Source organism: Lithobates pipiens, unplaced genomic scaffold (genome assembly GCF_037356315.1).
Source record: "Lithobates pipiens isolate NorthernLeopardFrog02 unplaced genomic scaffold, aLitPip1_a1.2 Scaffold_22, whole genome shotgun sequence".
Classification (NCBI taxonomy): Eukaryota; Metazoa; Chordata; class Amphibia; order Anura; family Ranidae; genus Lithobates; species Lithobates pipiens.
This window is the reverse complement of record NW_027507784.1, coordinates 92188304-92215317: the sequence shown is the minus strand read 5'-3', so window position 1 is coordinate 92215317 and position 27014 is coordinate 92188304. Positions and strand designations below refer to the sequence as shown.

At 48.4% G+C, this 27014-nt stretch overlaps 1 protein-coding gene and 1 long non-coding RNA gene across 2 annotated transcripts in view; both read left to right on the top strand.

Annotated features, from left to right (window-relative positions):
* LOC143923943 (ciliogenesis-associated TTC17-interacting protein-like) overlaps positions 1-14374 on the top strand; it is a 41433-nt gene extending 27059 nt beyond the window's left edge. Inside the window, exons 9-10 of the mRNA XM_077447891.1 lie at positions 3167-3255; positions 14054-14374. Of these exons, the coding sequence (XP_077304017.1) occupies positions 3167-3255; positions 14054-14284 (320 nt within the window). The 3' untranslated portion in view covers positions 14285-14374. The remainder of the gene's footprint in view (positions 1-3166; positions 3256-14053) is intronic.
* Positions 1-27014, top strand: part of LOC143923946 (uncharacterized) — a 281712-nt gene that overhangs the window by 80323 nt on the left and 174375 nt on the right. The window lies entirely within an intron of this gene.

The window sequence follows — 27014 nt, the reverse complement described above, 5'->3', positions numbered from 1 at the left end:
TTTTGAATTTACAAATTTCCCAAATTTTGAATTTACGAATTTGACACCTGTCAAATTAATAGATTGCAATTTATTTATTTAGCTGTTCGTACAGCTTCTCCACCCTCATAGAGTAACAGATGGCTACAGTCACACAAACAGCTCACGCACTGTGTTCATTCAGAACACTCCCCATCCTGTAGATCCCCCAGATGGGGCCCAGGCAGCAGGGGGATCGAATCCAGGATAGGGAGGGTAATGGGTGCACTGGGGGGGTCAATTATAATAATCCTGTTGTGTGTTTCTCCCTGCAACAGCTGACAGGAGGGAGAGGAGGAGAAGCGGCTTTCAGCTGCTGCAGTGAGAACACACAATGGGATTGGGTCTTATAATTGATGCACCCCGCCAACCCCCACCTCCCACACCGCAATGATCACCCCCTCTCCTGCCCATATCTGATTCCTATGCTGCACGGGCTCCCTGGAGTCAGTGGTGCAGTTTGCTTTATCAAGTCAAAGCCTCCAGCATGAACAGTGAGCTGCATTGTAGTGACATCATCAAATCTCACTCCAAATCTCCTGAGACTAGCAGAGGCAACAGTGTCTGAGATCTCGCACTGCAGAGATACGAAAATGAGGCTGTAGGTACAGGAGTGGATAGGAACCCTTTACATACCAGGAAGTGCACTGACTGCTATTTCTCAAGAGGAATTTCCGATAAAAGCTACATTTTCAGGGGACTGCTTAGACAGAATTATTATTGTTAAATGTTCCCCATAACATTGTACATTTTCACTTTAGAGTTCAGTTACATTTGAATACGTTGGTGCATGTTTTCAGGTAAGCATTAATGCACATAGTATTAGAGGGCACCCTTAAAAAAAATAAAGTTTATACTCCTCTTTGCAGCAGGTGGTATATACAGTGCCTTGAAAAAGTATTCATACCCCTTGAAATTCTCCACATTGTGTGATGTTACAACCAAAAACGTAAATTTATTTTATTGGGATTTTCTGTGATCGACCAACACAAAGTGGCACATAATTGTGAAGTGGAAGGAAAATGGTAAATGGTTTTTAAAATGTTTTATAAATAAATATGTGAAAAGTGTGGTGTGGTTTGTATTCAGCCTCCTTTACTCTGATACCCCTAATTAAAATCTAGTTGAACTAATCACCTTCAGAAGTCACCTAATTAGTAAATAGAGTCCACCTGTGTGTAATGTAATCTCAGCTTTTCTGTGAAGCCCTCAGAGGTTTGTTAGAGAACCTTTGTGAACAAACAGCATCATGAAGGCCAAGGAACACACCAGACAGGTCAGGGATAAAGTTGGGGAGAACTATAAAGCAGGGTTAGGTTATAAAAATTAAAATAAAAAAAATCTCCCAAGCTTTGAACATCTCACGGAGCTCTGTTCAATCCATCATCCGAAAATGGAAAGAGTATGGCACAACTGCAAACCTACCAAGACATGGCCGTCCACCTAAACTGACCGGCCGGGCAAGGAGAGCATTCATCAGAGAAGCAGCCAAGAGGCCCATGGTAACTCTGGAGGAGCTGCAGAGATCCACAGCTCAGGTGGGAGAATCTGTCCACAGGACAACTATTAGTTGTGCTCGTCACAAATCTGACCTTTATGGAAGTGTGGCAAGAAGAAAGCCATAAGTCCCGTTTGCAGTTTGTGAGAAGCCATGTTGGAGGACACAGCAAACATGTGGAAGAAGGTACTCTGGCCAGATGAGACCAAAATTTACTTTTTGGCCTAAAAGCAAAATGCTATGTGTGGCGGAAAACTAACACTGCACATCACCCTGAACACACCATCCCCACCGTGAAACATGGTGGTTGCAGCATCATGTTGTGGGGATGCTTTTCTTCAGCAGGGACAGGGAAGCTGGTCAGAGTTGATGGGAAGATGGATGGAGCCAAATACAGGACAATCTTAGCAGAAAACCTGTAAAGACCCATATACACTATCAGATTTTCTGCTGATTTTTGTCTTCAGATTTACCAAAACCATATAATATGAGGTCAAACCTTAGGCGTTTCAATGTGTATGCAATCAGGCAGGCCCTTGCATTACATGGTTTTGGTAAACCTGAAGACAAAAATCAGCAGAAAATCTAATAGTGTGTATGGGGCTTTAGAGTCTGCAAAAGACTTAAGACTGGGGCAGAGGTTCATCTTCCAGCAGGACAACGACCCAAAACATACAGCCAGAGCTACAATGGAATAGGTTAGATCAGGGATATGCAATTAGCGGACCTCCAGCTGTTGCAAAACTACAAGTCCCATCATGCCTCTGGGTGTCATGCTTGTGACTGTCAGAGTTTTGCATTGCTAATGGGACTTGTAGTTCTGCAACAGCTGGAGGTCCACTAAATGTATATTAAAGCATATTTATGTATTAGAATGGCCCAGTCAAAGTCCAGACCTAAATTCAATCGAGAATCTGTGGCAAGACTTGAAAATTTCTGTTCAGACGCTCTCCATCCAATCTGACAGAGCTTGAGATATTTTTTTAAAGAAGAATGGGCAAAAATGTCCCTCTCTAGATGTGCAAAGCTGGTAGAGATAGCCCCATAAAGACTTGCAGCTGTAATTGCAGAGAAAGGCTGTTATACAAAGTATTGACTCCGGAGGGGCGCTATACAAATGTACCCCCCACACTTTTCACATATTTATTTGTAAAAACAAATTCAAAAACCATTTATCATTTTCCTTCCACTTCACAAGTTATGTGCCACTTTGTGTTGGTCTATCACATAAAATACCAATTTACTTTAATTTTGACTTAATTTATTATATATTTACGTTTTTGGTGCCAAAATGTGGAAAATTTCAAGGGGTATGAATACTTTTTCAAGGGGCACTGTAATATCTTTGATGCCTTGAAGAGCTCTGGGTTCTGCTGCTATTTGACGTAGAGGGTGGAGGTTGGAACCACAGATCATAGCAGGGGGTCCAGGTACCCAACCCACCTGGAAGTGTCGGATGTAAGGATTCTTCGGGTGGCTTTGGTTTGCTGTGATTGAAGATTCCATGAACAGGCGCCGGGACAATGTACATCCTCCTCTTCTGCAGAAGCTTTTTGTTTTTCTTTTTTATTGCAGCAAAACTCACTTTAGTTATAGTGGTGATATGAATATGCTTCTGAAGCTTTTATTATTTCACAAATCTATTCACAGAGGAACAAGATCCTAAACCGGTGTTTGAGAAGCAGCCATTGAATTGGCAGGACGACGTGCAACTCCATTCTGAGTTCCTGGACAGAAAGGTACGTGTTGGGCGATGTATAGTCTGACTTTCAGGTTGGGGTCAGACTGGCATATTTTGCATTGCGTCTATAACCTCTTCAATACCAGGGCGCTTTTACCCCCTTCCTGCCCAGGCCAATTTTCAGCTTTCGTCACTCTCACACTTTGAATGACAATTACTCAGTCATGCAACACTGTACCCATATGACATATTTATCATTTATTTCACTCAAATAGAACTTTCTTTTGGTGGTATTTGACCACTTAAGCCCCGGACCATTTTGCTGCCCAAAGACCAGAGCACATTTTGCAATTCGGCACTGCGTTGCTTTAACGGACAATTGTGCGCTCGTGCGACGTGGCTCCCAAACAAAATTGACATTCTTTCTTTTGGTGGTATTTGATCACCTCTGCGGTTTTTATTTTTTGCACTATAAACAAAAATAGACCTACAATTTTGAAAAAAAAAAGCACATTATTTTTTACTTTTTGCTATAATAAATCCCCAAAAATATATTAAAAAAATTTTAGGCAGATATGTATTCTTCTACATATTTTTGGTAAAAAAAAAAGGCAATAAGCGATTATTGATTGGTTTGCGCAAAAGTTATAGCGTCTACAAAATAGGGGATTGTTTTATGGCATTTTTTTTACTAGTATTGGCGGCGATCTGCGTTTTATTTTTTTATTTTTTATCGTAACTGTGACATTATGGCGGACACATCGGACAAATTTGACACATTTTTGGGACCATTGTCATTTATACAGCAATTGATGCTATAAAATTGCACTGATTACTGTAAAAATGATGCTGGCAGTGAAGGGTTTAACCACTAGGGGGCTAGGAGAGGGGTTAAGTGTGTCCTGGGGAGTGTTTATAACTGTTAGGGGGATGGGCTACGAACGTCACTTCACTGATCACAGCTCCCGATCACGGGGAGCTGTGATCAGTGACGGTGTCACTAGGCAGAACAAGGAGATGCTTGTTTACATTAGCATCTCCTTGTTCTTCAGCTCTGTGAGACAAACGCGGGTATCCCCACAGCAATCGAGTCCGCGGGACCCGCAGTAGAACTCCCGGAGCTCCCGGCAGGGTCACGCACATGTGGCCACTAGGGGCATGCCCCTGCTCGCCCACAGAGCTGATGCGATTGCCCTGTGGTCGCGATCACCATCAAGCTCCCACGATCGCTCGCAGCACACAGAGAACCGTGATCTGTGTAAACACAGTTTCGGGTTCTCTGAGGGGAGAAGTGACAGATCGTCTGTTCATACAGAGTATGAACAGTGATCTGTCTCTTCCCCTATACAGTCCCCTCCCCCCTTTATTTAGAACACACACCAGGGAACACATTAACCCCTTGATCGCCCCCTAGTGGTTACCCCTTTAGCTGCCAGTGACATTTTTACAGTAATCAATGCATTTTTATAGCACTGATCGCTGTAAAAATGCCAATGGTCTCAAAAAGGTGTCAAAATTGTCCGGCGTGTCCGTCATAATGTCAAAGCCCCAATAAAAATCGCATATCCTCACCATTACTAGTAAAAAAAAAAAATTATAATAAAAATGCCATAAAACTATCCCCTATTTTGTAGACGCTATAACTTTTGCACAAACCAATCAATATACACTTATTGCAAATTTTTTATTTTTATTTTTTTACCAAGGGGGTAAAATATTTTGGGACTGAAGCTGTTAATCACCACTACATTTTATTTTTTTTTGCTAAATAAACGGGGGAAAAAAAGAGTGAAAATTAAAAAAAAAAATGTTTTCTTTGTTTCTGTTATAACATTTTGCAAATATTTCTTGATAGATTTAGGCCAAACTGTATTCTGCTCCATTTCTTTGGTGAAAATAACCCAAATCGGTGTATAATATTTAGACTCTAGGAAAGAGTCCTAACGATGGGCTATATATCTGAAAATCGATCAATCCTGGTGTACTGACGGCAGTTCTCATTTCTTGAGGCCCAGAAAATGCCAGGACAGTACAAATATTCCCCAAATGACACCTCTTTGGAAAGTAGACAGTCCAAAGTTTTTTTTAGGAGGAGGCATGGTGAGTTTTTCAAAGTTGCTCTCCTTGCCCGGCCTGTCAGTTTAGGTGGACGGCCTTGTCTTGGTAGGTTTGCCATTGTGCCATACTCTTTTCATTTTTGTGCCACTTTAGCGCTAATGTGGCCGCAACGCGAAAGTGGTCTAAGGTTCTCTAACAAACCTCAGAGGGCTTCACAGAACAGCGGTATTCATACTGAGATTAAATTACAAACAGATGGACTCTAGTTACTAATTAGGTAACTTCTGAAGGCAATTGGTTCCACTAGAGTTTAGTTAGGGGTATCAGAATAAAGGGGCTGAATACAAATGTACACCACACTTTTCACATATTTATTTGTAAAAAAAATTGAAAACCATTTATCATTTTCCTTCCACTTCACAATTTTATGTGCCGCTTTGTGTTGATCTCACATAAAATCCCAATAAAAATATATTACGGGGGCGTGTCCAAGATGGCGCCGAGAGCAGACGTGTTTTAACTGAGCTCTCGCCTCCGGCTGCTTATCCTACTATCACCCTGGTGTAGAAGACTCCCGGCAGTGCGTTCCGTTGTAGGACTACCTCGAGGGGCTTTGGGCGATGCCCGGTGGCCGTCGGATTAGCCAGAAAAAGTCCGCTTCGACTCCTGCCCGCTCGGCTCCTTGGCCTCCCGCACACGCGGTCAACCACATGGAGGTGCAGACGGATCCTCCCCCGGCCGGGGCTATCCATGCCGGCTCGGAGGCGTTTGAGGCCCTGATGATGGCTATCTCTACCTGCCAGACCACCCTGACCACAAAAATCGATCATGTTCAGACCGAGACGGCCCTGATCAGGAGGGACATGGACAAGTTCCGTGACCGGGTGACGGAGGTTGAGCGCCGAGTATCCGGGGTGGAAGATGCTCAGGGGGCCCATGCTGCTGATATCCAGGCCCTGAAAGTCAGGGTTCGACATCTAGAAGCAAGAGCCGAGGATGCCGAAAACCGGAACCGCCGCAATAATCTACGGGTGATTGGTCTCCCTGAGGGAGCCGAAGGCCAGGACCCGGTGTCATTTATGGAGGGGCTCCTTCCGTCCCTGCTCCCTAAGGCCAAATTCTCCTCGCACTTCTCCATTGAGCGTGCCCATAGGATGCCGACGACCAGGGGCCCACAGGGTTCCCCACCCCGCACTCTCATCTTTAAACTGCTACACTACCGGGACCGAGACACAGTGCTCCGGGCGGCGCGGCTGCAGGGGGAACTTAAATTTGAAAATGCAAAGATCCTCATATTCCCGGATTACTCGGTTGAGACCCAGCGACAGCGGAAGTCCTTCGACCACGTTAGAAGCTTGCTGCGACAGCGGGGGGTGAAATACAGTATGCTTTTCCCGGCCAGACTGCGGGTTCAAGACGGCGAGAAATCCATCTTTTTTACTTCGCCCCGGGAGGCTGCGGACTGGGCTGAGACTCTCCCGCGTTGAGACTACCCCAGTATGTGATCTTCATTCCCCACTGTTTGATTGATTTTGCCTAGCCGAATGTGTCTTCCCCTCTCCTCTGAGACGGCTCCCCCCCCCCCCTGCACCTCGATGGTTGGACGGTGTACACCTTCGTACAGACCGAGACTCTCCCATGGTTGCCTTCTCATCCGGTGTACACACTAATTTTCTCCCCCCCCCTCCTCTATGTGAGATGGGACAGGATCTATTCGATTGCTGGGGGACTTGGACACGTGTCAGTGCTTGGGGATGCTGTCTCCTACTACCCCGTGGCTGGGGAATTTTTCCGTATGGAGGGGAATGGACTGAGGATCTTGCAAGGGATTTTCCCTTTTTTTTTTTTTTTTTTTCCTTTTTCCTTTTTTCTTTTTTTTTTTTCTCCTTTTTATTGGACCTGAAGTATGTGCCCCCGGGGCTCCGGGAGATCTACACCTCATATCCTTGCTGGACTGAAGCTGTTCTGTTTTTTCCACAACTATGTGGCAGGAGGCAAGGCTCCTCTTGCACACGGCCTCCATGGGTGGATATTTATCCATCGTTGTTTTGGGAAGAAAAGCCCTCCTGCTGAGTTGGGGGATGGGCGGGGTGGGGGGGTTGGTGGGGTTGTGTTGGTCTGCCGTTGCAGACCCCCTGTTTTTGTTCTTTTTTGTTCTTATTTCTATGTTGGGTGATTGGGTTATGCTCGACATTATCACTGCTGAGTCACATTGTCCTAATGCTCTGTATGGTTTGGTCCTGTGCCTGGCCTTCCGGGTCTGGGTGATTGGATGGGGAGATGGATATCCCACTGTCCCACTCTCCCATCTCCTTTTATTTTCCGTCCTTGTTGATGGCTTCTCTTAGGGTCCTCTCCTGGAACACGAGAGGTTTAAATTCTCCTGTGAAACGCTCATTGGTGTTCCAGTTTATTAAATCTTACCATCCACACATCTGCGTGTTCCAGGAGACTCACCTGATGGGGAAAAAAACATTCAGCCTTAAGAAGCCATGGGTGGGTCACCACTATCATGCGACCCACTCTACCTTTTCAAGGGGGGTTAGTATATTGGTGGTGAAGTCCCTCCCGTTTAAGTTACTTGACCTGGCCCTTGACCCGGGGGGTAGGTATATTGTGATGCATGCTCTACTTTACAACCAACCCTGGGTGATTGCGGGCCTCTATCTCCCACCTCCGGCCTCCCTACAGGTACTGAACCAGGTTAATGCCAAAATAGCAGAGTTCTCTACTGACCGGGTTTTGCTGTTGGGCGATTTCAATCTCGTCCCTGATGCGGGTCTGGATCGGCTTCTCCCTTCGGGAGTGAGCAGACAGGGCCTGGCAGAGTGGGCGGAGACCTATGGCCTGGTTGACGTCTGGAGATGACGCCATCCCCAGACCAGGGCCTATACGTGTCATTCTGCCTCATATAGAACGTTTTCCCGAATCGATCTGATTTACGCGGGTACCCCTGTTCTTCCCAAAGTCAGGGATGTCCTGATTCTTCCCCGAGGTATCTCGGACCATGCCCCGCTTCTCCTTGACCTGGACCTTTCCCTGGCTCCTTCGGACAGACTATGGCGCCTCTCCAGATATTGGATCACGGACGAAGGGGTTGAGCCGAGGTTTGGGGAAGCGTTGGTCACGTATTGGAGATCTAACGCTGACTCGGCCTCCGCTTCCTCTGTGTGGGATGCTTTTAAAGCATACTCGAGGGGGCAATACCAAGCTATTATAGCGGGGGTTAGGAGGGAGCGTGGGGCTGAGCTTACGAGGTTGGAGGCAGAGGCAGCCAGGCGGGAGGCGCTCTATGTTCGGGCCCCAGAACCACACCATCATGATGGATTGCAGTCGGTGTTGAGAGATGTACTCCTTCTGCGGACGCAGATGACGCAGAAACGACTGCTCTATCAAACCCAGAGGATATTTGAACAGGGGGAGCGGACTGGACGCCTCTTGGCCTGGCTCTCTAGGGAACAATCGGTGGGTGGGAGTATCAGTCAGATTAGGGCGGCCGATGGCTCCATTTTGACCCTCCCGGCGGACATCAACCGAGAGTTTGTCTCCTACTACAGACAACTCTATAGCTCCCGTGTGACCTACGACCTGAGGGAGTTGGAGGACTACCTCCAGGAGATTGACATACCGACTCTCACTCCCACGTACACTAAGGCCCTGGATGCCCCTATATCCACTGAGGAAATACTTAGAGCGCTGAAGTCCATGCAGGCGGGTAAGACGCCGGGGCCGGACGGCCTCCCGGTGGAGTTTTATAAACTCTACGCGGAACAACTAGCCCCGAAATTCCAGGCCCTGCTGACTAGAGCCAGACTTGACGGTACCCTCCCGGATTCTATGCATGAGGCGGTCATTGTAGTCATCCATAAGCCGGGGAAGGACCCTACCCTCTGCCCCTCATACCGTCCTATATCCCTACTAAATGTGGACGCTAAAATCCTGTCCAAGGTGCTGGCCATGAGGATCAATTCTGTTATCACAGCCTTGGTGCACTCGGACCAGACGGGATTTATGCCGGGTAGGGGTACGGATATAAACCTCCGACGGCTCCACACAAATATTGCCTTGGCTTCGCCTGGGGGGTCGGGAGTGGTGGCCTCACTCGACGCTGAGAAGGCCTTCGACTCGGTCGAGTGGGGCTTCCTCTGGGAGGTCCTGGCTAGGTTCGGATTCGGCCCTGAAATTTGTGCGTGGCTCCGGATGCTCTACGAGCGGCCCGGGGCTCGTGTCCGGACAAATGGGGTCCTGTCGGAGGCGTTTAGGCTGGGGAGAGGCACGCGACAGGGTTGCCCGCTCTCCCCGGCTTTGTTCGCCCTGGCTCTGGAGCCCCTCGCTATCCTTCTTAGAGCAGATGATTCGATTAAGGGAATACGGGTAGGGGTGGTGGAGGATAAGATCTCCATGTACGCCGATGATTCCCTACTGTATCTGGCGGATGCTGGGGACTCACTGCGGGCGGCCCTGGAGACCTTTGACAGGTTTGGCAGATACTCGGGCATCCGCATAAACTGGAATAAATCAGTTTTGTTTCCGCTAGGTCGACCTCTCCCCAGGGAAGACACGGGCACTCCACTGGAGTGGGTGGAAGAGTTCACCTATCTGGGTGTGCGGATCGGGGCAGACCTGTCGGGCTATATAGATAGGAATGTACACCCACTGCTCACCCAGCTGCAGCAGAAGTGTGTCGCCTGGAGGAACCTCCCCCTTTCACCTCTGGGTAGAGGTAATCTCCTGAAAATGATTTACTTACCCAAATTTTTGTATTATTTTAGGCAGACCCCGGTTCCCATTCCCCGATCCTTTTTCCACAAACTTGATGGTGTGGTGTTGGCCTTTATCTGGGCGGGGAAGACCCCTCGGGTGTCTAGGAAGATCCTGTATCTCCCGCTGTCAAGGGGAGGTCTGGCTCTTCCTAATTTCCTAGTGTACTATTGGGCGGCGGTCCTGGTTACAGTTCAGTGGTGGTTCTCACAGCCCCGTCAAAATCCGGCGGTTACTCTGGAGGCCGCTCACCTCGGCTCTTATGCGGCACTGTCCAACCTCCCTTATAGGGGGGAAAAGGCCGACCCTAGGGTGACTGGGCCCATGGCAACTGTGCTCCGGGTGTGGAAGGCTTCCAGGGTGGCTGTTCGGCAGCCGGGCTGCGTCTCTCCCCACACTCCTCTCTGGGCTAACCCTTCGCTGCCCCATCTGCTCACGGTCCCAGACCCTGCGGCTTGGGCTAAGAGGGGGATTGTGACGCTCCGACAGGTGATGCCGAGGGGGGAGATAGCTACGTTCCGGGACTTGCGTCGGGCCTACCACCTACCGGGGACGTTCATTTTTAGATACTGGCAGCTTCATCATGCCCTTAGAGCTCAGTTCCCTTCCCGCCCTGCGCTGGAGACTGACCCCATTGAAAGCTTGCTGATTTCGGTGGGCCTGGAGAAGCCTCTCTCTTCCCTGTACCTTCACCTGACGGTTGCCCATGACATTACGACTTGCCGGTCCAGACTTAAATGGCAGGGGGATATTCCCTCTCTGGATGCGGAGGAGTGGGAAGATTGCCTACTCACCTACATCCCCTCTATGATTGCGGCCAGGGACCGTTTTATACAACTCAAATTTATTCATAGGGCCTATTATACCCCTCAGAGGATTGCGAACATTTACCCGGGTCTCAGCCCCAACTGTACTAGGTGTGACTCGGAGGTGGGGACGTTTTTTCATATGGTCTGGACATGCCCAAGACTGCGCCAGTTCTGGAGTGAAGTGGCGGATGCTCTTGGAGAAGTCTGTGGGATGCCGATACCACTGGATCCCTCGACATTTTTGCTTAGTCGCCTGGATGACATAGAGAGTGACCGTTACGTCAAGCTATGCCTGACATACGCGCTATTTTACGCCAGGAGGGAAATTCTACTCCGGTGGAAGCAGGCAGATCCGCCGTCTGCGGCGAGGTGGCGGAAAACGATCAACAATGTCCTCCCATTGTACCGTATTACCTATGAAAGTAGAAACTGTCCGAAAAAATTTGACAAAATCTGGTCAAACTGGATTGACGCATGCGGCTGACCGTGTTTAGGCGGGGTGGGTCTTGTGCGGGCCAGCTCCCCCCCTGATGCCTGGCTTGCCCTGTATCGGAGGTGGGCTTCCTCTCCCTTCCCGCCCCCCTTCTCCCCCTCCCCCCCCCCTCATGGCGGTTATTGGGCTGTGGGGTTGGATTTGATCCCTGGGTGCCATCCTTTCTGTATCAATGGGCCCCTTTCCGTATTATTATTTGTGGGCCCCGGTCCCTTCCTCCCCCCCCCCCCCCCCCGGGGTAGATAGTACTTGTGCCCTACTAGATGCAACCAGGAGAACCTGTCGTCCCTTATTGGGCGGAGAGGGATGTTAGGACTCGATGTTATTGGATGCTGTGTTTATGATTTGATACCCTCTCGGGTGCCTAGAATGTGATATTTATGTGTCTTGTGATTTTGTTTTGCATAAATGCCATACTGATATTGTTCTGGTATGTTATCACCTTGTTTTAAAGGACAAAAACAATAAAAATCTTTCTGTTAAAAAAAAATATATTACAATTTTGTTTGTAACATGACAAAATGTGGCAGTAATCAGGGACACTAACTGGGTGTATATTATATATACCCCCAATTATTATTTTTTTTTAACACTGCGCCCCCCCCCTCCCATGTGGAGCGTTGCGGGCACCCCCCCGTGTGGAGCGTTGCGCCCCCCCCCCCCCCGTGTGGAGCGTTGCGCCCCCCCCCCCCGTGTGGAGCGTTGCGGGGCCCCCCCCGTGGAGCGTTGCGGGCCCCCCCCCCGTGGAGCGTTGCGGCCCCCCCGTGTGGAGCGTTGCGGGCCCCCCCCCGTGTGGAGCGTTGCGGGGCCCCCCCGTGTGGAGCGTTGCGGGGCCCCCCCCCGTGTGGAGCGTTGCGCCCCCCGTGTGGAGCGTTGCGGGCCCCCCCCTCCCCGTGTGGAGCGTTGCGGGCCCCCCTCCCCGTGTGGAGCGTTGCGGGTCCCCCCCTCCCCGTGTGGAGCGTTGCGGGCCCCCCCTCCCCATGTGGAGTGTTGCGGCCCCCCGGTGTGGAGTGTTGCGGCCCCCTCTCTGACTTGATATACATACATGGTGTGGTGTTTTTATTGAAATATCCGCTTGCCGACCGCCTTGCGTAGGAGTATGGCGGCAAAACGACTCTCCTGTGCCGGATCACCTGTTTAGTACGTGATCCATCACTTCCGGGTAGAGGTGCCGACTGTCAAGCAATTAGTCACAGCACAAGCCAATCAGAAGGTGCTGGCCAATGGACGACTGCTGGGACCCAGCAATCTGCGAGGAGGAAGACAGCGCAGGGCTCTGCCTATGTAAACAATACAGAGCTTTGTCCTGTTGGCAGGGATGTGCTGGTTTTTGTTTCTTTGCAAAGCAGGGAATAAAAACCAGCACTTCACAGTACACACATAAACACTGGCTAGGCACACAGTTAACCCTTTGATCGCCCCTGGTGTTAACCCCTTCCCAGGGCCATCTTTAAGGCAGGGCAAAAGGGGCAGCTGCCCTGGGCCCCTGTCATTGTTGTGGGGCCCAAAGCAGCTGCCTCATACTTGCCAACTATCCCAGTTTAAATTCCCTTGTCCCTTGAAGTTTTAGTCCCTTGCTGTGTCCCGATATCTCAGTGTGAAGTGCTGCTACTAATGCTGCCCAGCTCTGCCCTATTGTTGTGTACAGATGACTCACCTGCAGACCCTGTGTGTACATGTAAATAACCGTCAATCATATGTAAATAGCAGCGACGTGCATATGTAAATAGCTAAGGCCAGCGACAATGATATGTAAATAAAGGTGTTATTCATACGTATATCATGCCCCCCCCTGCAGTGAGGAGAAGATGTACTGTAACCTATAGCAACCAGTGAGCAGTTTTACTGTACAGTAATCTCTAGCAGCCAATTAACAAACAGAAATCATGTGCTGTAACCTCTGGCAACCAATCGCAATCACTGCCTGATCTGATAGAGTAAACGGATTTTAAGTCTAGCTGCTATTTTTTGTATGTCTCAGAGAAGGTGGAGAGCGAAATTGCATGGGGGGGAGGGGGGCCCCAAGAATTTTTTTGCCCTGGGTCCAAGTAATATTAAAGACGGCCCTGCCCCTTCCTAGCCGGTTTCATTAGTGACAGCGGATATTGTTAGCACTGATCACTGGTTCCCACAAAGCGTGAAAAACGTCAGATTTCCCACCGCAATATCGCAGTGCCACTATAAGTCGCTGATCGCCGCCATTACTAGTATAAATAAATAAAAATTCTATTATGCGTCACATGGTTTGTAGGCGCTATAACTTTCGTGCAAACCAATCATTATACGCATATTGGGATTTTTTTTACCAAAGACATGTAGCAGAATACATACTGGCCTAAATTTATAAAGAAATAAAAAAAAAATATATATATATATATTTTTTACAAAGATTTTTTTTTAAATATTTTATTGGATATTTTATAGCAGAAAGTTGTAGCACACAAACAAAATAAAAAAAACAGAGGTGATCAAATACCCCCAAAAGAAATCTCTATTTTGAGATAATAAGGACATACATTTTATTTGGGTACAGCGTCGCACGATCGCAAAAATTGGCCTAGTCATGAAGGGGGTAAACCTTCTGGAGGGCAAGTGGTTAAAGAATGCAAACGAAAGAATGATTTTTGTTTGGGTGAATCTTTTTTTTTTTCAAATGCTGTTCTCACATATTGTGCACCTGAGAAATTCTTTTAACCAACCTCAGGTTGCCATTTTCTCCTTCTGTCTCCATTCAGGAAGAGCTGATCTCGGATCATGAAACGTACCTCAGGCGGCACCCAGACATGAAAATTCTCCTTGGCGACTTCATGCAGTTCCTTCTCCTTAGAAAACCAGATGATGTCTTTACTTTTGCTGCCGAGTTCTTTGGCCCTTTTTCTTCAACTGCTGAGAGGGCCGACGCGTTCCGATCCTCCAAGGTTTCCAACCCTTTCCGTGATGTCACCGATAAGACCCAAGCTTCTTAAATATAATCTGCATGCACACTGTTGGTTCTGTACAGTACTTTAAAGTTATTAAACACAGTTGATTTAAAAATAAATATATATATGTATGTATCTCTTGTAGCCACACTTACTGTTATTTATTTCATAGTACCAACCATCCAGCAAAAGAAGCCTTTTAACCTCTTGCTTACTGGGTACTTAAACCCCCCTCCTGCCCCCTAGACCAATTTTCAGGTTTCAGCTCTGATGCACTTTGCTGACAGCTGATCACGTGGTAAGCTTACAATCATCAACTTTTATTTATGTAAAACCTTTGCTGTAACTGCTTAAAATGTGCTGGAGTTCGGCTTAAATTTGTAAGTGTATCTAAATCTGCTAGTACTTATAACATTACCATTCTCCTGACAGTGCTGCTGTACAAAGATGTCTCTGTTGTACACACTGGAGATAGGATCAGAATGTCATCAGTGTAAATGAGGTCATCTACGGACCAGCTTTATAATGCAGAGACTGGCAGGCAAGCGGCTGTTGGATGCAGAGATTGGCAGGCAAGCGGCTGTTGGATGCAGAGATTGGCAGGCAAGTGGCTGTTGGATGCAGAGATTGGCAGGCAAGTGGCTGTTGGATGCAGAGATTGGCAGGCAAGCGGCTGTTGGATGCAGAGATTGGCAGGCAAGCGGCTGTTGGATGCAGAGATTGGCAGGCAAGCGGCTGTTGGATATAACATTTGGCAGGCAAGCGGCTGTTGGATACAACATTTGGCAGGCAAGCAGCTGTTGGATGTAGAGATCGGCAGGCAAGCAGCTGGTGGATGCAACTTTTGGCAGGCAAGCAGCTGGTGGATGCAGGGTTCGGGAGGCAAGCAGCTGGTGGATGCAGGGTTCGGCAGGCAAGCAGCTGGTGGATGCAGGGTTTGGTACAAAGAGGAAAGGGCAGTAAGGTTGACCAATGGATTGAACCTACATCCCAAGAAGGCTAGAAAGTGGAGAAAGAGCTCCCACTTACAGGACTTTAATGGCCCAAATAGTAGTACAGTAGTAGATATTAAAAAAAAAAAATTATAAAATATGCAAGTTTACCATGATATAAATGTAGATAAAATTAATCAGATGCAGAGTTCGTCAGGCAAGCGGTTGTTGGAATGCAGAGATCGGCAGGCAAGCGGCTGCTGAATGCAGAGATCGGCAGGCAAGCGGCTGCTGAATGCAGAGATCGGCAGGCAAGCGGCTGGTGGATGCCTGCCGATCTCTGCATCCACCAGCCGCTTGCCTGCCGATCTCTGCATCCAGCAGCCGCTTGCCTGCCGATCTCTGCATCCACCAGCCGCTTGCCTGCCGATCTCTGCATCCACCAGCCGCTTGCCTGCCGATCTCTGCATCCACCAGCCGCTTGCCTGCCGATCTCTGCATCCACCAGCCGCTTGCCTGCCGATCTCTGCAAGTGGCTGCTGGATGCAGAGATCGGCAGGCAAGCGGCTGCTGGATGCAGAAATCGGCAGGCAAGCGGCTGCTGGATGCAGAGATCGGCAGGCAAGCGGCTGCTGGATGCAGAGATCGGCAGGCAAGCGGCTGCTGGATGCAGAGATCGGCAGGCAAGCGGCTGCTGGATGCAGAGATCGGCAGGCAAGCGGCTGCTGGATGCAGAGATCGGCAGGCAAGCGGCTGCTGGATGCAGAGATCGGCAGGCAAGCGGCTGCTGGATGCAGAGTTCGGCAGGCTAGCGGCTGGTGGATGCAGAGTTCGGCAGGCAAGCGGCTGGTGGATGCAGAGTTCGGCAGGCAAGCAGCTGCTCCATAGATGACTTTAATTCTCAAATACAGTTTCAATATTAAAAAAATAGAAAAGGGGCCCATTTACTGCAATGCTATAGTGTACATGGGCCCTAAATTGTACAGCCTTGCACTTTTGAGAATTTTGCCAGATGCCAATTGGTGGATGCAGAGTTCGGCAGGCAAGCGGCTGGTGGATGCAGAGTTCGGCAGGCAAGCGGCTGGTGGATGCAGAGTTCGTCAGGCAAGCGGCTGGTGGATGCAGTTTGGCAGGCAAGCAGCTGCTCCATAGATGACTTTATATACACTGATGACATGCTGATGGTGGCGCCCTCTCTCGTGCATTAGGTTTACTCGGGACCAAATTCTAAGAAGCAGCAACCATCTCCAGCTGTGTCTGTGTTAATTCCTGACTTCTTTTAGCCTTTTCCTCCCATTTTGGGGACCCAGCAGCACCATAGTTTTGAACATTTCTTGGGTAATTGGGTCACCCAACATCCCTCAACTGGAAAATCAAAGGAGTTGGGCTGAAAATTATTGGCCAAACAGAAAACCGCCTCTCCAGGCAGCTGCAACCGCTGTTTGGGCATTGAGACAGCCAGCACTGTCACAATAGCTGTAGCGTGAGATTTATCCATCCATACCCTATAGCAGTGATGGCGAACCTTGGCACCCCAGATGTTTTGGAACTACATTTCCCATGATGCTGATGCACTCTGCAGTGTAGTTAAGCATCATGTAGAAATGTTCGCCATCACTGCCCTATAGTGTGGATGGAGGAATATGTGGACGTAGAACTCCAGCCTAAGCCTAACTAGTCTTAAAAGGAAAAGTTCACCTTCGGGAACATGTTACCTGCTCCACCTGTCTTTAGGATGGAACGTGTAACATGTTCCCGCTCCTGCAGCCGCTTAGCGTTCCGCTACCTCTAGTGACAGCAGAACGGGGAGAAGTTCCCTGTACCAATTGTCACTTTTTGAGCATAGACGTGCTTGGCTCCGCCCACATGGATGTGTCATTCATTCACAGAGTTCTTCGAATAAATATACTACAAGTACCAGCATCTTTTGGGGCAGTCGGCTTGTAGTTCTCACTAAACGACCATGGTGCTGTGGAGCGCTCTGGTAGTTCGATTCCTGTCAGTGTGAAACTGCCTGACCGTAGCTTGTATGGGCAGACGGCTTACACTGACAGTGTGCAGGAGATATGCTGATCACTGGTGCTATGCGTTTCAGCTCCTTAACTGCTTCCATACCAGGCCAATTCCAGCATTCCTCTCCTACATGTAAACACTTTTATTCTATCTTTATATTTTATTTGTATTTTTTTTTGCTAAAAAATTACTTAGAACTCCAATTATTTTTATAGCATAGACCCTAACGAATAAAATGGCGGTCATTGCAATTTTTTATGTCACGTGGCATTTGCACAGCAATTTTTTTAATGCATTTTTTTTGGAAAAAAAAAACACTTTCAAGTATTGAAGAAAAAAATAAAGTAAAAATGTACCCAAATCTTTTTATTTATTTTTTTGTATAATGTGAAAGATGATGTTACGCCAAGTAAATAGACACAAACACTGTAGCCGCTGACTTTTAATAAGGACACTTACCTGTCCAGCGAGCCTGCGATGTCGCCGCCCGAGGCCGATCCGTCCATCGGATCGACTGCCGGCACCTCCATCTTAACGAAGGGAAACAGGCAGTGGAGCATGAGGCTTCACTGCCCGTTTCCTACTGCGCATGCGCCAGTTGCGCGGTGCTTTGAGAATGGCCCCATTGTTTTCTGGGACACACAAATGTCGCAGAAGGCAACGGGGCCGCTCGCCGAAAGAGGAGGAAGCGCAGCAGAATAGGAAGAGGCAGATTAGGAAGATTGCCTAGCAACAGCAGTTTCAGGTAAGTTGAGCTTTTTTTAATATTTTTATTTTTTATTTTTTTTAAGAATTTTGCCATTTTTTATTTTAGGGTGGCCCTACACTTTAAAAAAAAATGTGTAAAAAGAGATGCATATATTTACCTGTTTTCAGCCTACTCCGGTGATCCAGCTCCCCTGTATCAGACAGTGACAGCTGCAGGGGGATCACGTGACGTTTATTATCACTTTATTATGGCTGGTTTAGTATAAAGTTAATTTTTTCACACAAATTTGCAGGACGGGCAAATAACGCTAAAGAATACCTTAAATTATGGCAACATTTTTTACAAGGCTCCAAAATAAATATCCTTCATGTTATTATTACTAAATACTGGATCACGCACATGCTATGCAATCATCACATGGTATAATAACTTCCCTATGGTTGTGACCTCTTCTCCCATTTCACCAAAACCTCTTCCTCTCACACAAACAATGAACAGTAAATAGTGTGACCGTCGCCGTCTTTCTATTGCTAAATAGATTACAGCAAAAGTTCCTCGTCATGAAATAGTCCCAGCATCAAAACATGTCAGTACATACACTATATTGCCAAAAGTATTGGGACACCTGCCTTTTACACGTAGAAGAAAAGAAGGCTGGACGGCCGCACTCCTGTGCAATTTTTTTTTATTTAAGTGCTAGATACAAAGGTGAACTATGGGTATCAGCTGACATGTTTCAGACCAAGGTCGGGTGCTTACTTTGCCGATACCTCTATTTCACCTTTGTATCCGTCACTTGAATAAAGAAATTGCATAGGAGTGCGGCCGTCCAGCCTTCTTTTCTTCTAGCCGTTTGCATACAGGCCTTTCACCTTCCACACGGGATACAGGCTTTTTGGCGCAGCAGGGTAAGAGAAACTGCATTAGACCGATGTGCATTTATTCCTTTACACGCACATGAACTTTATTGGCATCCCAGTCTTAGTCCGTAGGGTTCAATATTTGCAGCTATAACAGCTTCAACTCTTCTTGGAAGGCTGTCCACAAGGTTTAGGAGTGTCTATGGCAACGTTTGACCATTCTTCCAGAAGCAGATTTGTGAGGACAGGCACTGATGTGGATGAGAAGGCTCAGTCTCTGCTCTAATTCACCCCAAAGGTCTATTGGGTTGAGGTCAGGCCAAACTCGCTCATCTATATCTTTACGGACCTTGCTTTGTGCACTGGTCCAAATCATTTGGTGGAGGGGCGATTATGGTGTGGGGGTTGTTTTTCCCAGGGGTTGGGCTTGGTCGTTTGGACTAAATGTTACTTCCAATTTTCGTATAGTTTGTACAGGCCTTTAAAGTGCTTCTAAAATCTAAAGGTGTTTTTCATTAAAGTGAATGTAAACCCTCACATACAGTATCTTACAAAAGTGAGTACACCCCTCAGTCACATTTCTGTAAATATTTTCTTCTATCTTTTCATGTGACAACACTGAAGAAATGACACTTGTCTACAATGTAAAGTAGTGAGTCTACAGCTTGTATAACAGTGTAAATTTAATGTCCCCTCAAAATAACTCAACACACAGCCATTAATGTCTAAACCGATGGCAACAAAAGTGATTACAGATTGTAGCAAAGTGTCATTTCTTCAGTGTTATCACATGAAAAGATAGAAGAAAATATTTACAATAATGTGAGGGGTGTACTCACTTTTGTGAGATTCTGTATATCCAGTGAAGTGAGCAGCCTCAGATGATACACAGAGAGGATACACAGAGAGGATACACAGAGAGGATACACAGAGAGGATACACATACATGTAAAACTAATAGGGGGATTTGTTTCATCTCTATCTGCTGTCTTCAGCTTTCTATATTCTTTATAAAGTGACCATCATGTTAGAATGCTTCTTCCTGTTACAGCAGTGGGAGGGGAGGCTGCACTACTTGTGGCAACTTCAGGGGCGATTATGAATAGCCCTTTCATGACTAAGCCTATTTTTGGAATTTGGTGTTTACAAGTTAAAATCCATATTTTTTGCTAGAAAATTACTTGGAACCCCTAAACATTATATATATTTTTTTAGCAGAGGCTCTAGAGAATAAAACGACGATTGTTGCAATATTTTATGTCACACGGTATTTGCGCAGTGGTGTTTTAAACACAACTTTTTGGGAAAAGGGACACTTTCATGAATAAAAAAAAAACAAAACAGTAAAATTAGCCCAATTTTTTTGCGTAATGTGAAAGATAATGTTACGCCGAGTAAATAGATACCAAACATGTCACACTTTATAATTGCGCGCACTTGTAGATTGACGACAAAGTACGGTACCTAAAAATCTCAATAGGCGACGCTTTAAATTTTTTTTACGGTTACCAGGTTATCGTTACAGAGGAGGTCCACTGCTAGAATTATTGCTCTCGCTCTGACGATCGCGGCGATACCTCACATGTGTGATTTGAACACCGTTTACATACGCGGGCGCGACTTCCGTATGCGTTTTCTTTGCTTCGCGAGCTCGCGGGGACGGCGGGCGCTTTGAAAATTTTTTTTTTATTTTTTTATTTATTTTAAAACGACTAAATTGTTTTAAAAAAATAAAAAAAAAATTTGATCACTTTTATTGCTGTCACAAGGAATGTAAACATCCCTTGTGGCAGTAATAGGTGGTGACAGGTACTCTTTATGGAGGGATCGGGGGTCTAAAAGACCCCCCACCCCTCCTTTACACTTCAATGTATTCAGATCGCCGAAAACGGCGATTCTGAATACCGGATATTTTTTTAAAACCGGCGCCATTGGCAGCCGAGTAAACGGGAAGTGACGTCATGACGTCGCTTCCGTGTTTACGATGAGGAGACTGGAACGAAGCCGATTACGGCTTCGTTCCAGTTCCTCCGCAGCAGCCGGAGGCGTCGGACCACTGATCGGTGCTCCCGATCGAGCGGGAGCACCGGTAACAGCGGCGAGAGGCGGCGGGAGGGGGGGACGTCCCCTCCCGCTCCTCCGGCATAACAGCCGAGCGGCTTTTAGCCGCATCGGTTGTTATGGCTGGAAAGCCAATCGCCCGCTGTAAAAAACGGTACCGGGATGATGCCTGCAGGTGCGGGCATCATCCCGGTATACCCCCCGGAAGCCGAGTACGCAGATCTGCGTACGCTCGGCGGGAAGGGGATAGACATCTGTATATGAACTTGCATAAATGTCTGTCAAATCACCCCAACAACTGACACAATTTCAAACAGGCCCTCAGTGTGAACAAGGGCTAAAGGCTATGGTTTTTACTCTTATTTAAAAAAAATAATAAAAATCATACCTACCTTCTCTGCTGGTATTCCTTTGCCAGTGCCGTCAGCGTCTCCCTCTGGGTGCTGAGGAGGCACCTGTGTGTGAAACCCCTCCCAGCTGGATTCCATGCATCCATAGACACAGCAATGGCAAGACACAAGCCCACTTCCTCCTCACAGGAATTTGGCTGACAGCAGTAGGGGACCCATGGCTCTGGTACCCTGTTTTTTTTTTTAAACCTGTGAAAGGAGCAGTCACAGGAGTCCGGTAAGAGGTTAGGGACAAGGGGACTTAAAGAGGAACTGCAGGGGGCGTGGCCTGAGGTGCAATGGAGTAGGACGTTTGCAGTAGGAGCTCCGCTCATCCACACTCCTGCAACCTCCATCCTGCAACATCCTGCCTCGGTACAGTACCTGGACGACCCTGCCTTCTCCCTCGCATTACCCCTGGAGCCATCTGCCCGTTTGGACACTGCACGGAGCCGCCCCGGTAGGATTTCCCCGTTCGGGGACTGCCTGTAGGAAAGTCCGCGGCTTCGGCCTAGGCGCTGGAGCGGCGGCCATCTTGCTCTACCCGGCGGCGACTCTCTCGGGCCTCCCCAGCCCTCTAAACCACCCCCGGCCGCCGGATCGGCCGCGGGTGTGGGGCCTATTTTCATGATAGCGACCGGTGGGACAGTTCGCGGCTCCGGCCTGGTCCCTGTGACGACGGCCACCTTGCTACACCCGAGGCAGCCTCTAAAGACCTCTCTGACTGCCTGCATACTTGCATCTCTCTGCTGTGGCCGCCAGCTTGCTTCCTGCCACCTGTGAATTGCCCCTCTACCTTGCAGCGGCCGGTGGGATAGCCTGTGGGGCCGGCCTGGGCCTAGGAGCAGTGGCCATCTTGCTACACCCGCTGCTGTCCTGTGCCCGGTGATCTGCGACCCCCTGACCGCACTGTCCCCGGTTCTCCTCTGCTGCAGCCGCTGATCTTTTCAGGCACGGTCCATAACCCTAATTGCGGCACTGTACAGTCGTTGTGGGCGGAGAGATTTAAGAGGTTGGCCTAATACACAGCGGCCATCTTGGAACTCCCCGGACCACGTCCCCACCTAAAAAGTCAGCCGAGGTCGCTGACAAGTTTGCCAGGTACCGCCGCCATGAAGAGGAACACCGGGTCAAAGATGGCGCTTCCTCTGACACGGACCACTCTGCGTCGGCCACTAACCAAGTCCTTGATGCTATCGCCCTATGCCAGAGCACGCTCACCTCCAAAATTGAGGAGGTCAAAATTGATGTGTCCCTCATCCGGCAAGACCTCTCCACCCTCCGGGACCGCGTGGTGGAGACAGAGACCCGCAAAAGTAGCGCTGAAGACATCATACACCCCCTGCAACACACCACTGACGAGGTGTGCCGCCAGCTGCAACAGATTGGCGCGAAACAGGACGACATGGAAAACTGTCTCCGGAGATGCAATCACCGCTTTATTGGCCTCCCTGAGACGGCTGAGGGCAACGATCCGGCGGGTTTCCTTGAAAATCTCCTGACCTCCACCTTCGGAAGAGAGGCATTTTCGGTGATGTTCGCGTGGAGAGAGCTCATCGCATTCCTACCCGTCGTCCTCCCCAGGGGGCCCCACCGCGCACCTTGATAGCGAAATTTCTTAATTTCAGGGATCGCAACAAAATCCTCCGCTGACCAGAGAAAGGTGTAATATCCCTCATACCAATACGCATGTGGCAGTATTCCCAGACTTCTCCAGCGAGGTACAACGGCAGCGCTTCAGGTTTCAGGATGTTAAGCGACGCCTCCGGGTTCTCCACCTCAAATGCGCAATGTTATATCCTGCGAAGCTTCGTGTGGAACACGAGGGCCGAACCCACTTTTTTGAAGACCCTGCCTTGGCATCCACCTGGATTGACCAGAGGGAACACCGAGACTGAACATGCTACCCTACCTATAAGCTATGAATGACCCCCCTTTTTTTTTTCCTTTCTTTCTCCTGCCTCCCTGGGCGCCCGCGATTTGCTGATTAAGTCGTTGATGGGCACATTACAAATAAAGGCCCTTTGCAGGAGCAGGGGGCAAACCCGGAAATTCCTTTACAACTAGTACTGACTCTCACAGCATGATTATCGCCTCCAGGCGACCTCACCGACCTGCGATCCCTGCCTCCCTTATAGCTGAGGAGCGCCTGAGGAAGACCGTAGGCTAAACGACATCCATAACATTTCTACTATACTTTATTCTCCCCCCTGCTCAGCCATGATGGTGTTACACCTTTTTGGCTCCTACTCCCCAAGCACCTTTCAGAGAAGAAGTCGCCCCCCCCCCCCCTAGGATTTTTGTGAACTTCTTCCGCCCCCATTTGTTTGACTCTTTTTTTTTTTTTTTACCCCTTTGTTTTTTTCTTTGTTACCATGGGTATCTATGCCCCCCTGCAATTAGGTTCCATGCCTCCAATGGGTCATAAGCATTGGATGTCCCCTGTTGGTACCCGGTTATGGAGTGTGATGTCCAAGCCGTGTTGGGGTGGCGCTGGACTGGGTGGGGGAATGTTGTGGTTTTTATTTTTCTTACACCACTATGTTTGCAAACGTTTGTTTATGCTGAAGGTACTATGTTAAAGTTATACATGCACTATTGGTATTGGCTGCTATTGTGTTTTATGCGAACTGACTTAGCCGTGACTGCTCTGCTGACTCTAGTACACCTAAGGTTTATTGTATGTGCCCTGCACCCGCCATGAGCTCTCTAAAGTTCCTTACGTGGAATGTCAGAGGCATGCGGAATAAGTTAAAACGCACTGCCGCCCTGGCATTCCTTAAGTCCCAGCGTGCGGACATAATCGCGCTTGTTGAGACCCATGTTACTGGCCATCTTCAATCCTCTCTCAAAAGGCCATTGATAGGTTGGGCATACCATGCCACCCACACCTCATACTCCGGGGGGGGTCTCGGTCCTAATTGCTAAAAGGGTGCCGTTTGACCTAGTGCTGCCCCAGACGGATCGGCAGGGCAGATATGTATTTCTACACGCCACCATTAACGGATCCCCTATTTTCATACTAGCCTGCTATGTCCCCCCTCCCTATAATTCAGTTGTAATTAAGGAGGGACTCGCATTTATGGCACAATACCCCTCTGTGCCGGCAGTGTGGATGGGGGACTTTAATATGACCCTGACTCCCGCTCTGGACCGAATGGGCACACCGGACTCCCCTACTGACCCGCCAGCCCATACCAGACTACATCGTATATTGACCGACTTTGCTCTTGTGGATACTTGGCGCCACAGGTATCCGCATGCTAAAGCATATCCGTGCTTCTCAGCTAGCCATAACACAATGTCACGGATCAACTTCATCCTCATTTCACGGACCTCGACACCCAAACTGGGAGATGTGGGCTTCGCTCCGAGAATCCTCTCGGATCACGCCCCCTACTGGATCACGATGCAACTACTGAAGGCCTCTCCCCCCTCCTACTTGGCGGCTGAACCCATTTTGGTTGACCGCCCTGCAAGAACAAGAAGACATCCCTACAGAATTGCAACACTATTTTAAAGTTAACAGGGACTCCGCTACGCACGACATAGTGTGGGAGACATTTAAGCTTTACGCCCGCTCCCTGCTCACCACGCGTATTAACAGACTTAAGCAGTCGTCAAAACTTGTTGTCCAACAGGCTACAGAACACCTACAAAGACTGGAGGAGGCGTTTCATCGAGACCCCTCACACGACACAGCTAATAATCTTAAGATTCAGCTATGACAGGTCTCCCAACTGCATACGGAGAAGGCCAAGCAGCGCATCTTTTTCTGTAGGCAAAGGATATTTGAGTATTGAGAAAGATCGGGCAAACTACTTGCTTACCTTGCCCACTTAGATTCCCATCCCCCAGTTGTGGTATCACTGAAAGACATCCAGGGGAATGATATTACTGATCCACAATAAGTGGCGGAGGAATTTGTGAGATTTTATCGCGCACTCTACGCCACCCGGGTCACTCATACTCCCCAAGACACCAGAGACTACTTAGCGAGAATTACATTTCCCAAACTGACGGACGCCCAATGTGAGCCCCCATTACTGAGGAGGATATTTCCGAGGCTATCTCCTCTCTGGCCACCTCTAAAGCACCAGGACTGGACGGTCTACCGCTTGAATTTTATGCCACCTACTCTGAAATTTTGACCCCTAAACTCCATAACCTATATGAATCCATATTTGACACGGGAATCCTACCCCCCCCTCTATGAGGGAAGCTCAAATAGTAGTAATTCCCAAGCCCGGGAAGGACCCAAACTACCCGGAATCATACAGACCTATCTCCCTACTACAGGTCGACATTAAAATACTGGCTAAGATTCTTGCCTCCCGCCTTAACCAGGTCATCCTTTCACTGATCCACCCGGACCAGACTGGCTTTATGCCAGGAAAAAACACCGCCATGAATATTCGCCGCTTACTCATGAACATCCAGGGATCCCATGATGAAGTCGGCTCGCGGGTCGTGGTGGCTCTAGATGCTGCCAAGGCCTTCGACTCCGTCGAGTGGAACTACCTGTGGGAGTGCCTTTCAGGATTTGGACTTGGCCCCAACTTTATTCAATGGGTCCAACTCTTGTATCAATCCCCAAGGTGTTTGTGAATGGCTGGCTCTCTGACCAGTTCCCGCTGGAGAGAGGGACCTGACAAGGCTGCCCCCTCTCTCCCATGCTATATGCGTTGGCTGTGGAACCACTTGCTATTATGGTTCGCGCAGACACCAGAATCCGTGGCCTTAGGATAGGGAATCTGGAGGAAAAGATTGAGATGTATGCCGATGATACACTCCTATACTTAGCCGATTCGGGTCCCTCCCTTCTTGCAGCCCTTCACACCATGGACTGTATTGGTAGTCACTCGGGTCTGAGTATCAACTGGTCTAAATCCCAGATCCTCCCACTTGATCATTTTCCCCCTGTACCCACGTCCCCTCCTCTGAATCTCCCTAGAGTCTCTGTGATCAAGTATTTAGGAGTGCAGGTCACTAGATCGCTGCCAGACTACGTACCCCTAAACATTGAACCCCTGTATACCCTGATCAAGAACAAGACACAAACCTGGGCCAGACTACCTCTAGGTGTTATGGGACGCATCAGTCTGGTCAAAATGATACTTCTACCTAAGATACTTTATTTGGTGTGGCATGCACCCCTGTACATACCACAAACGTTTTTCAAAACAATTGAATCAATTCTTAATTCATTCGTAAGGGGTCACAGCAGACAAAAATTGTCTTGGAAAATTCTGAAGAATCCAATGACATTGGGAGGGGCTGCTCTTCCAGATTTCCAGGATTATTATCTTGCCTCCCAATTGTCCCATTTTTATCATTTTGACAAGAGCGAGCTACCAAGATACCAGACATTACTTTGCCAACGCCCTGACGACCCAGCCCATACCCCACTTCAGTCAGTCCTTCGGGCCCCATTGTCAGGACGTTCCCCCCATCACAAAGCAGACATGCTGACACACCACCGGAGGATCTGGCGGACGGCCCTGAAAAAAATTGGGACCCCGCAGGTCAATTCCTATACTCCTCTCTGGTTCAACACTCATTTGCCCGAACTGTTGTCAGTTCCAGACCCCACGGCTTGGATACGTTATGGGATCCTGTACATGCACCAAATTATGACTAACACTGGGCTCAAATCATTTCAAACGCTAAAGGAAGAATTCTCACTCCCTAACCATCTCCTCTTCAGGTACTTACAGCTTCGACATGCTTTAGACTCAATTCGCCGGCTCCAACCCAACCCTGACAGTCCCTCCTATAGTTGACATAATCACAGGTGATGATCCAAGCAAG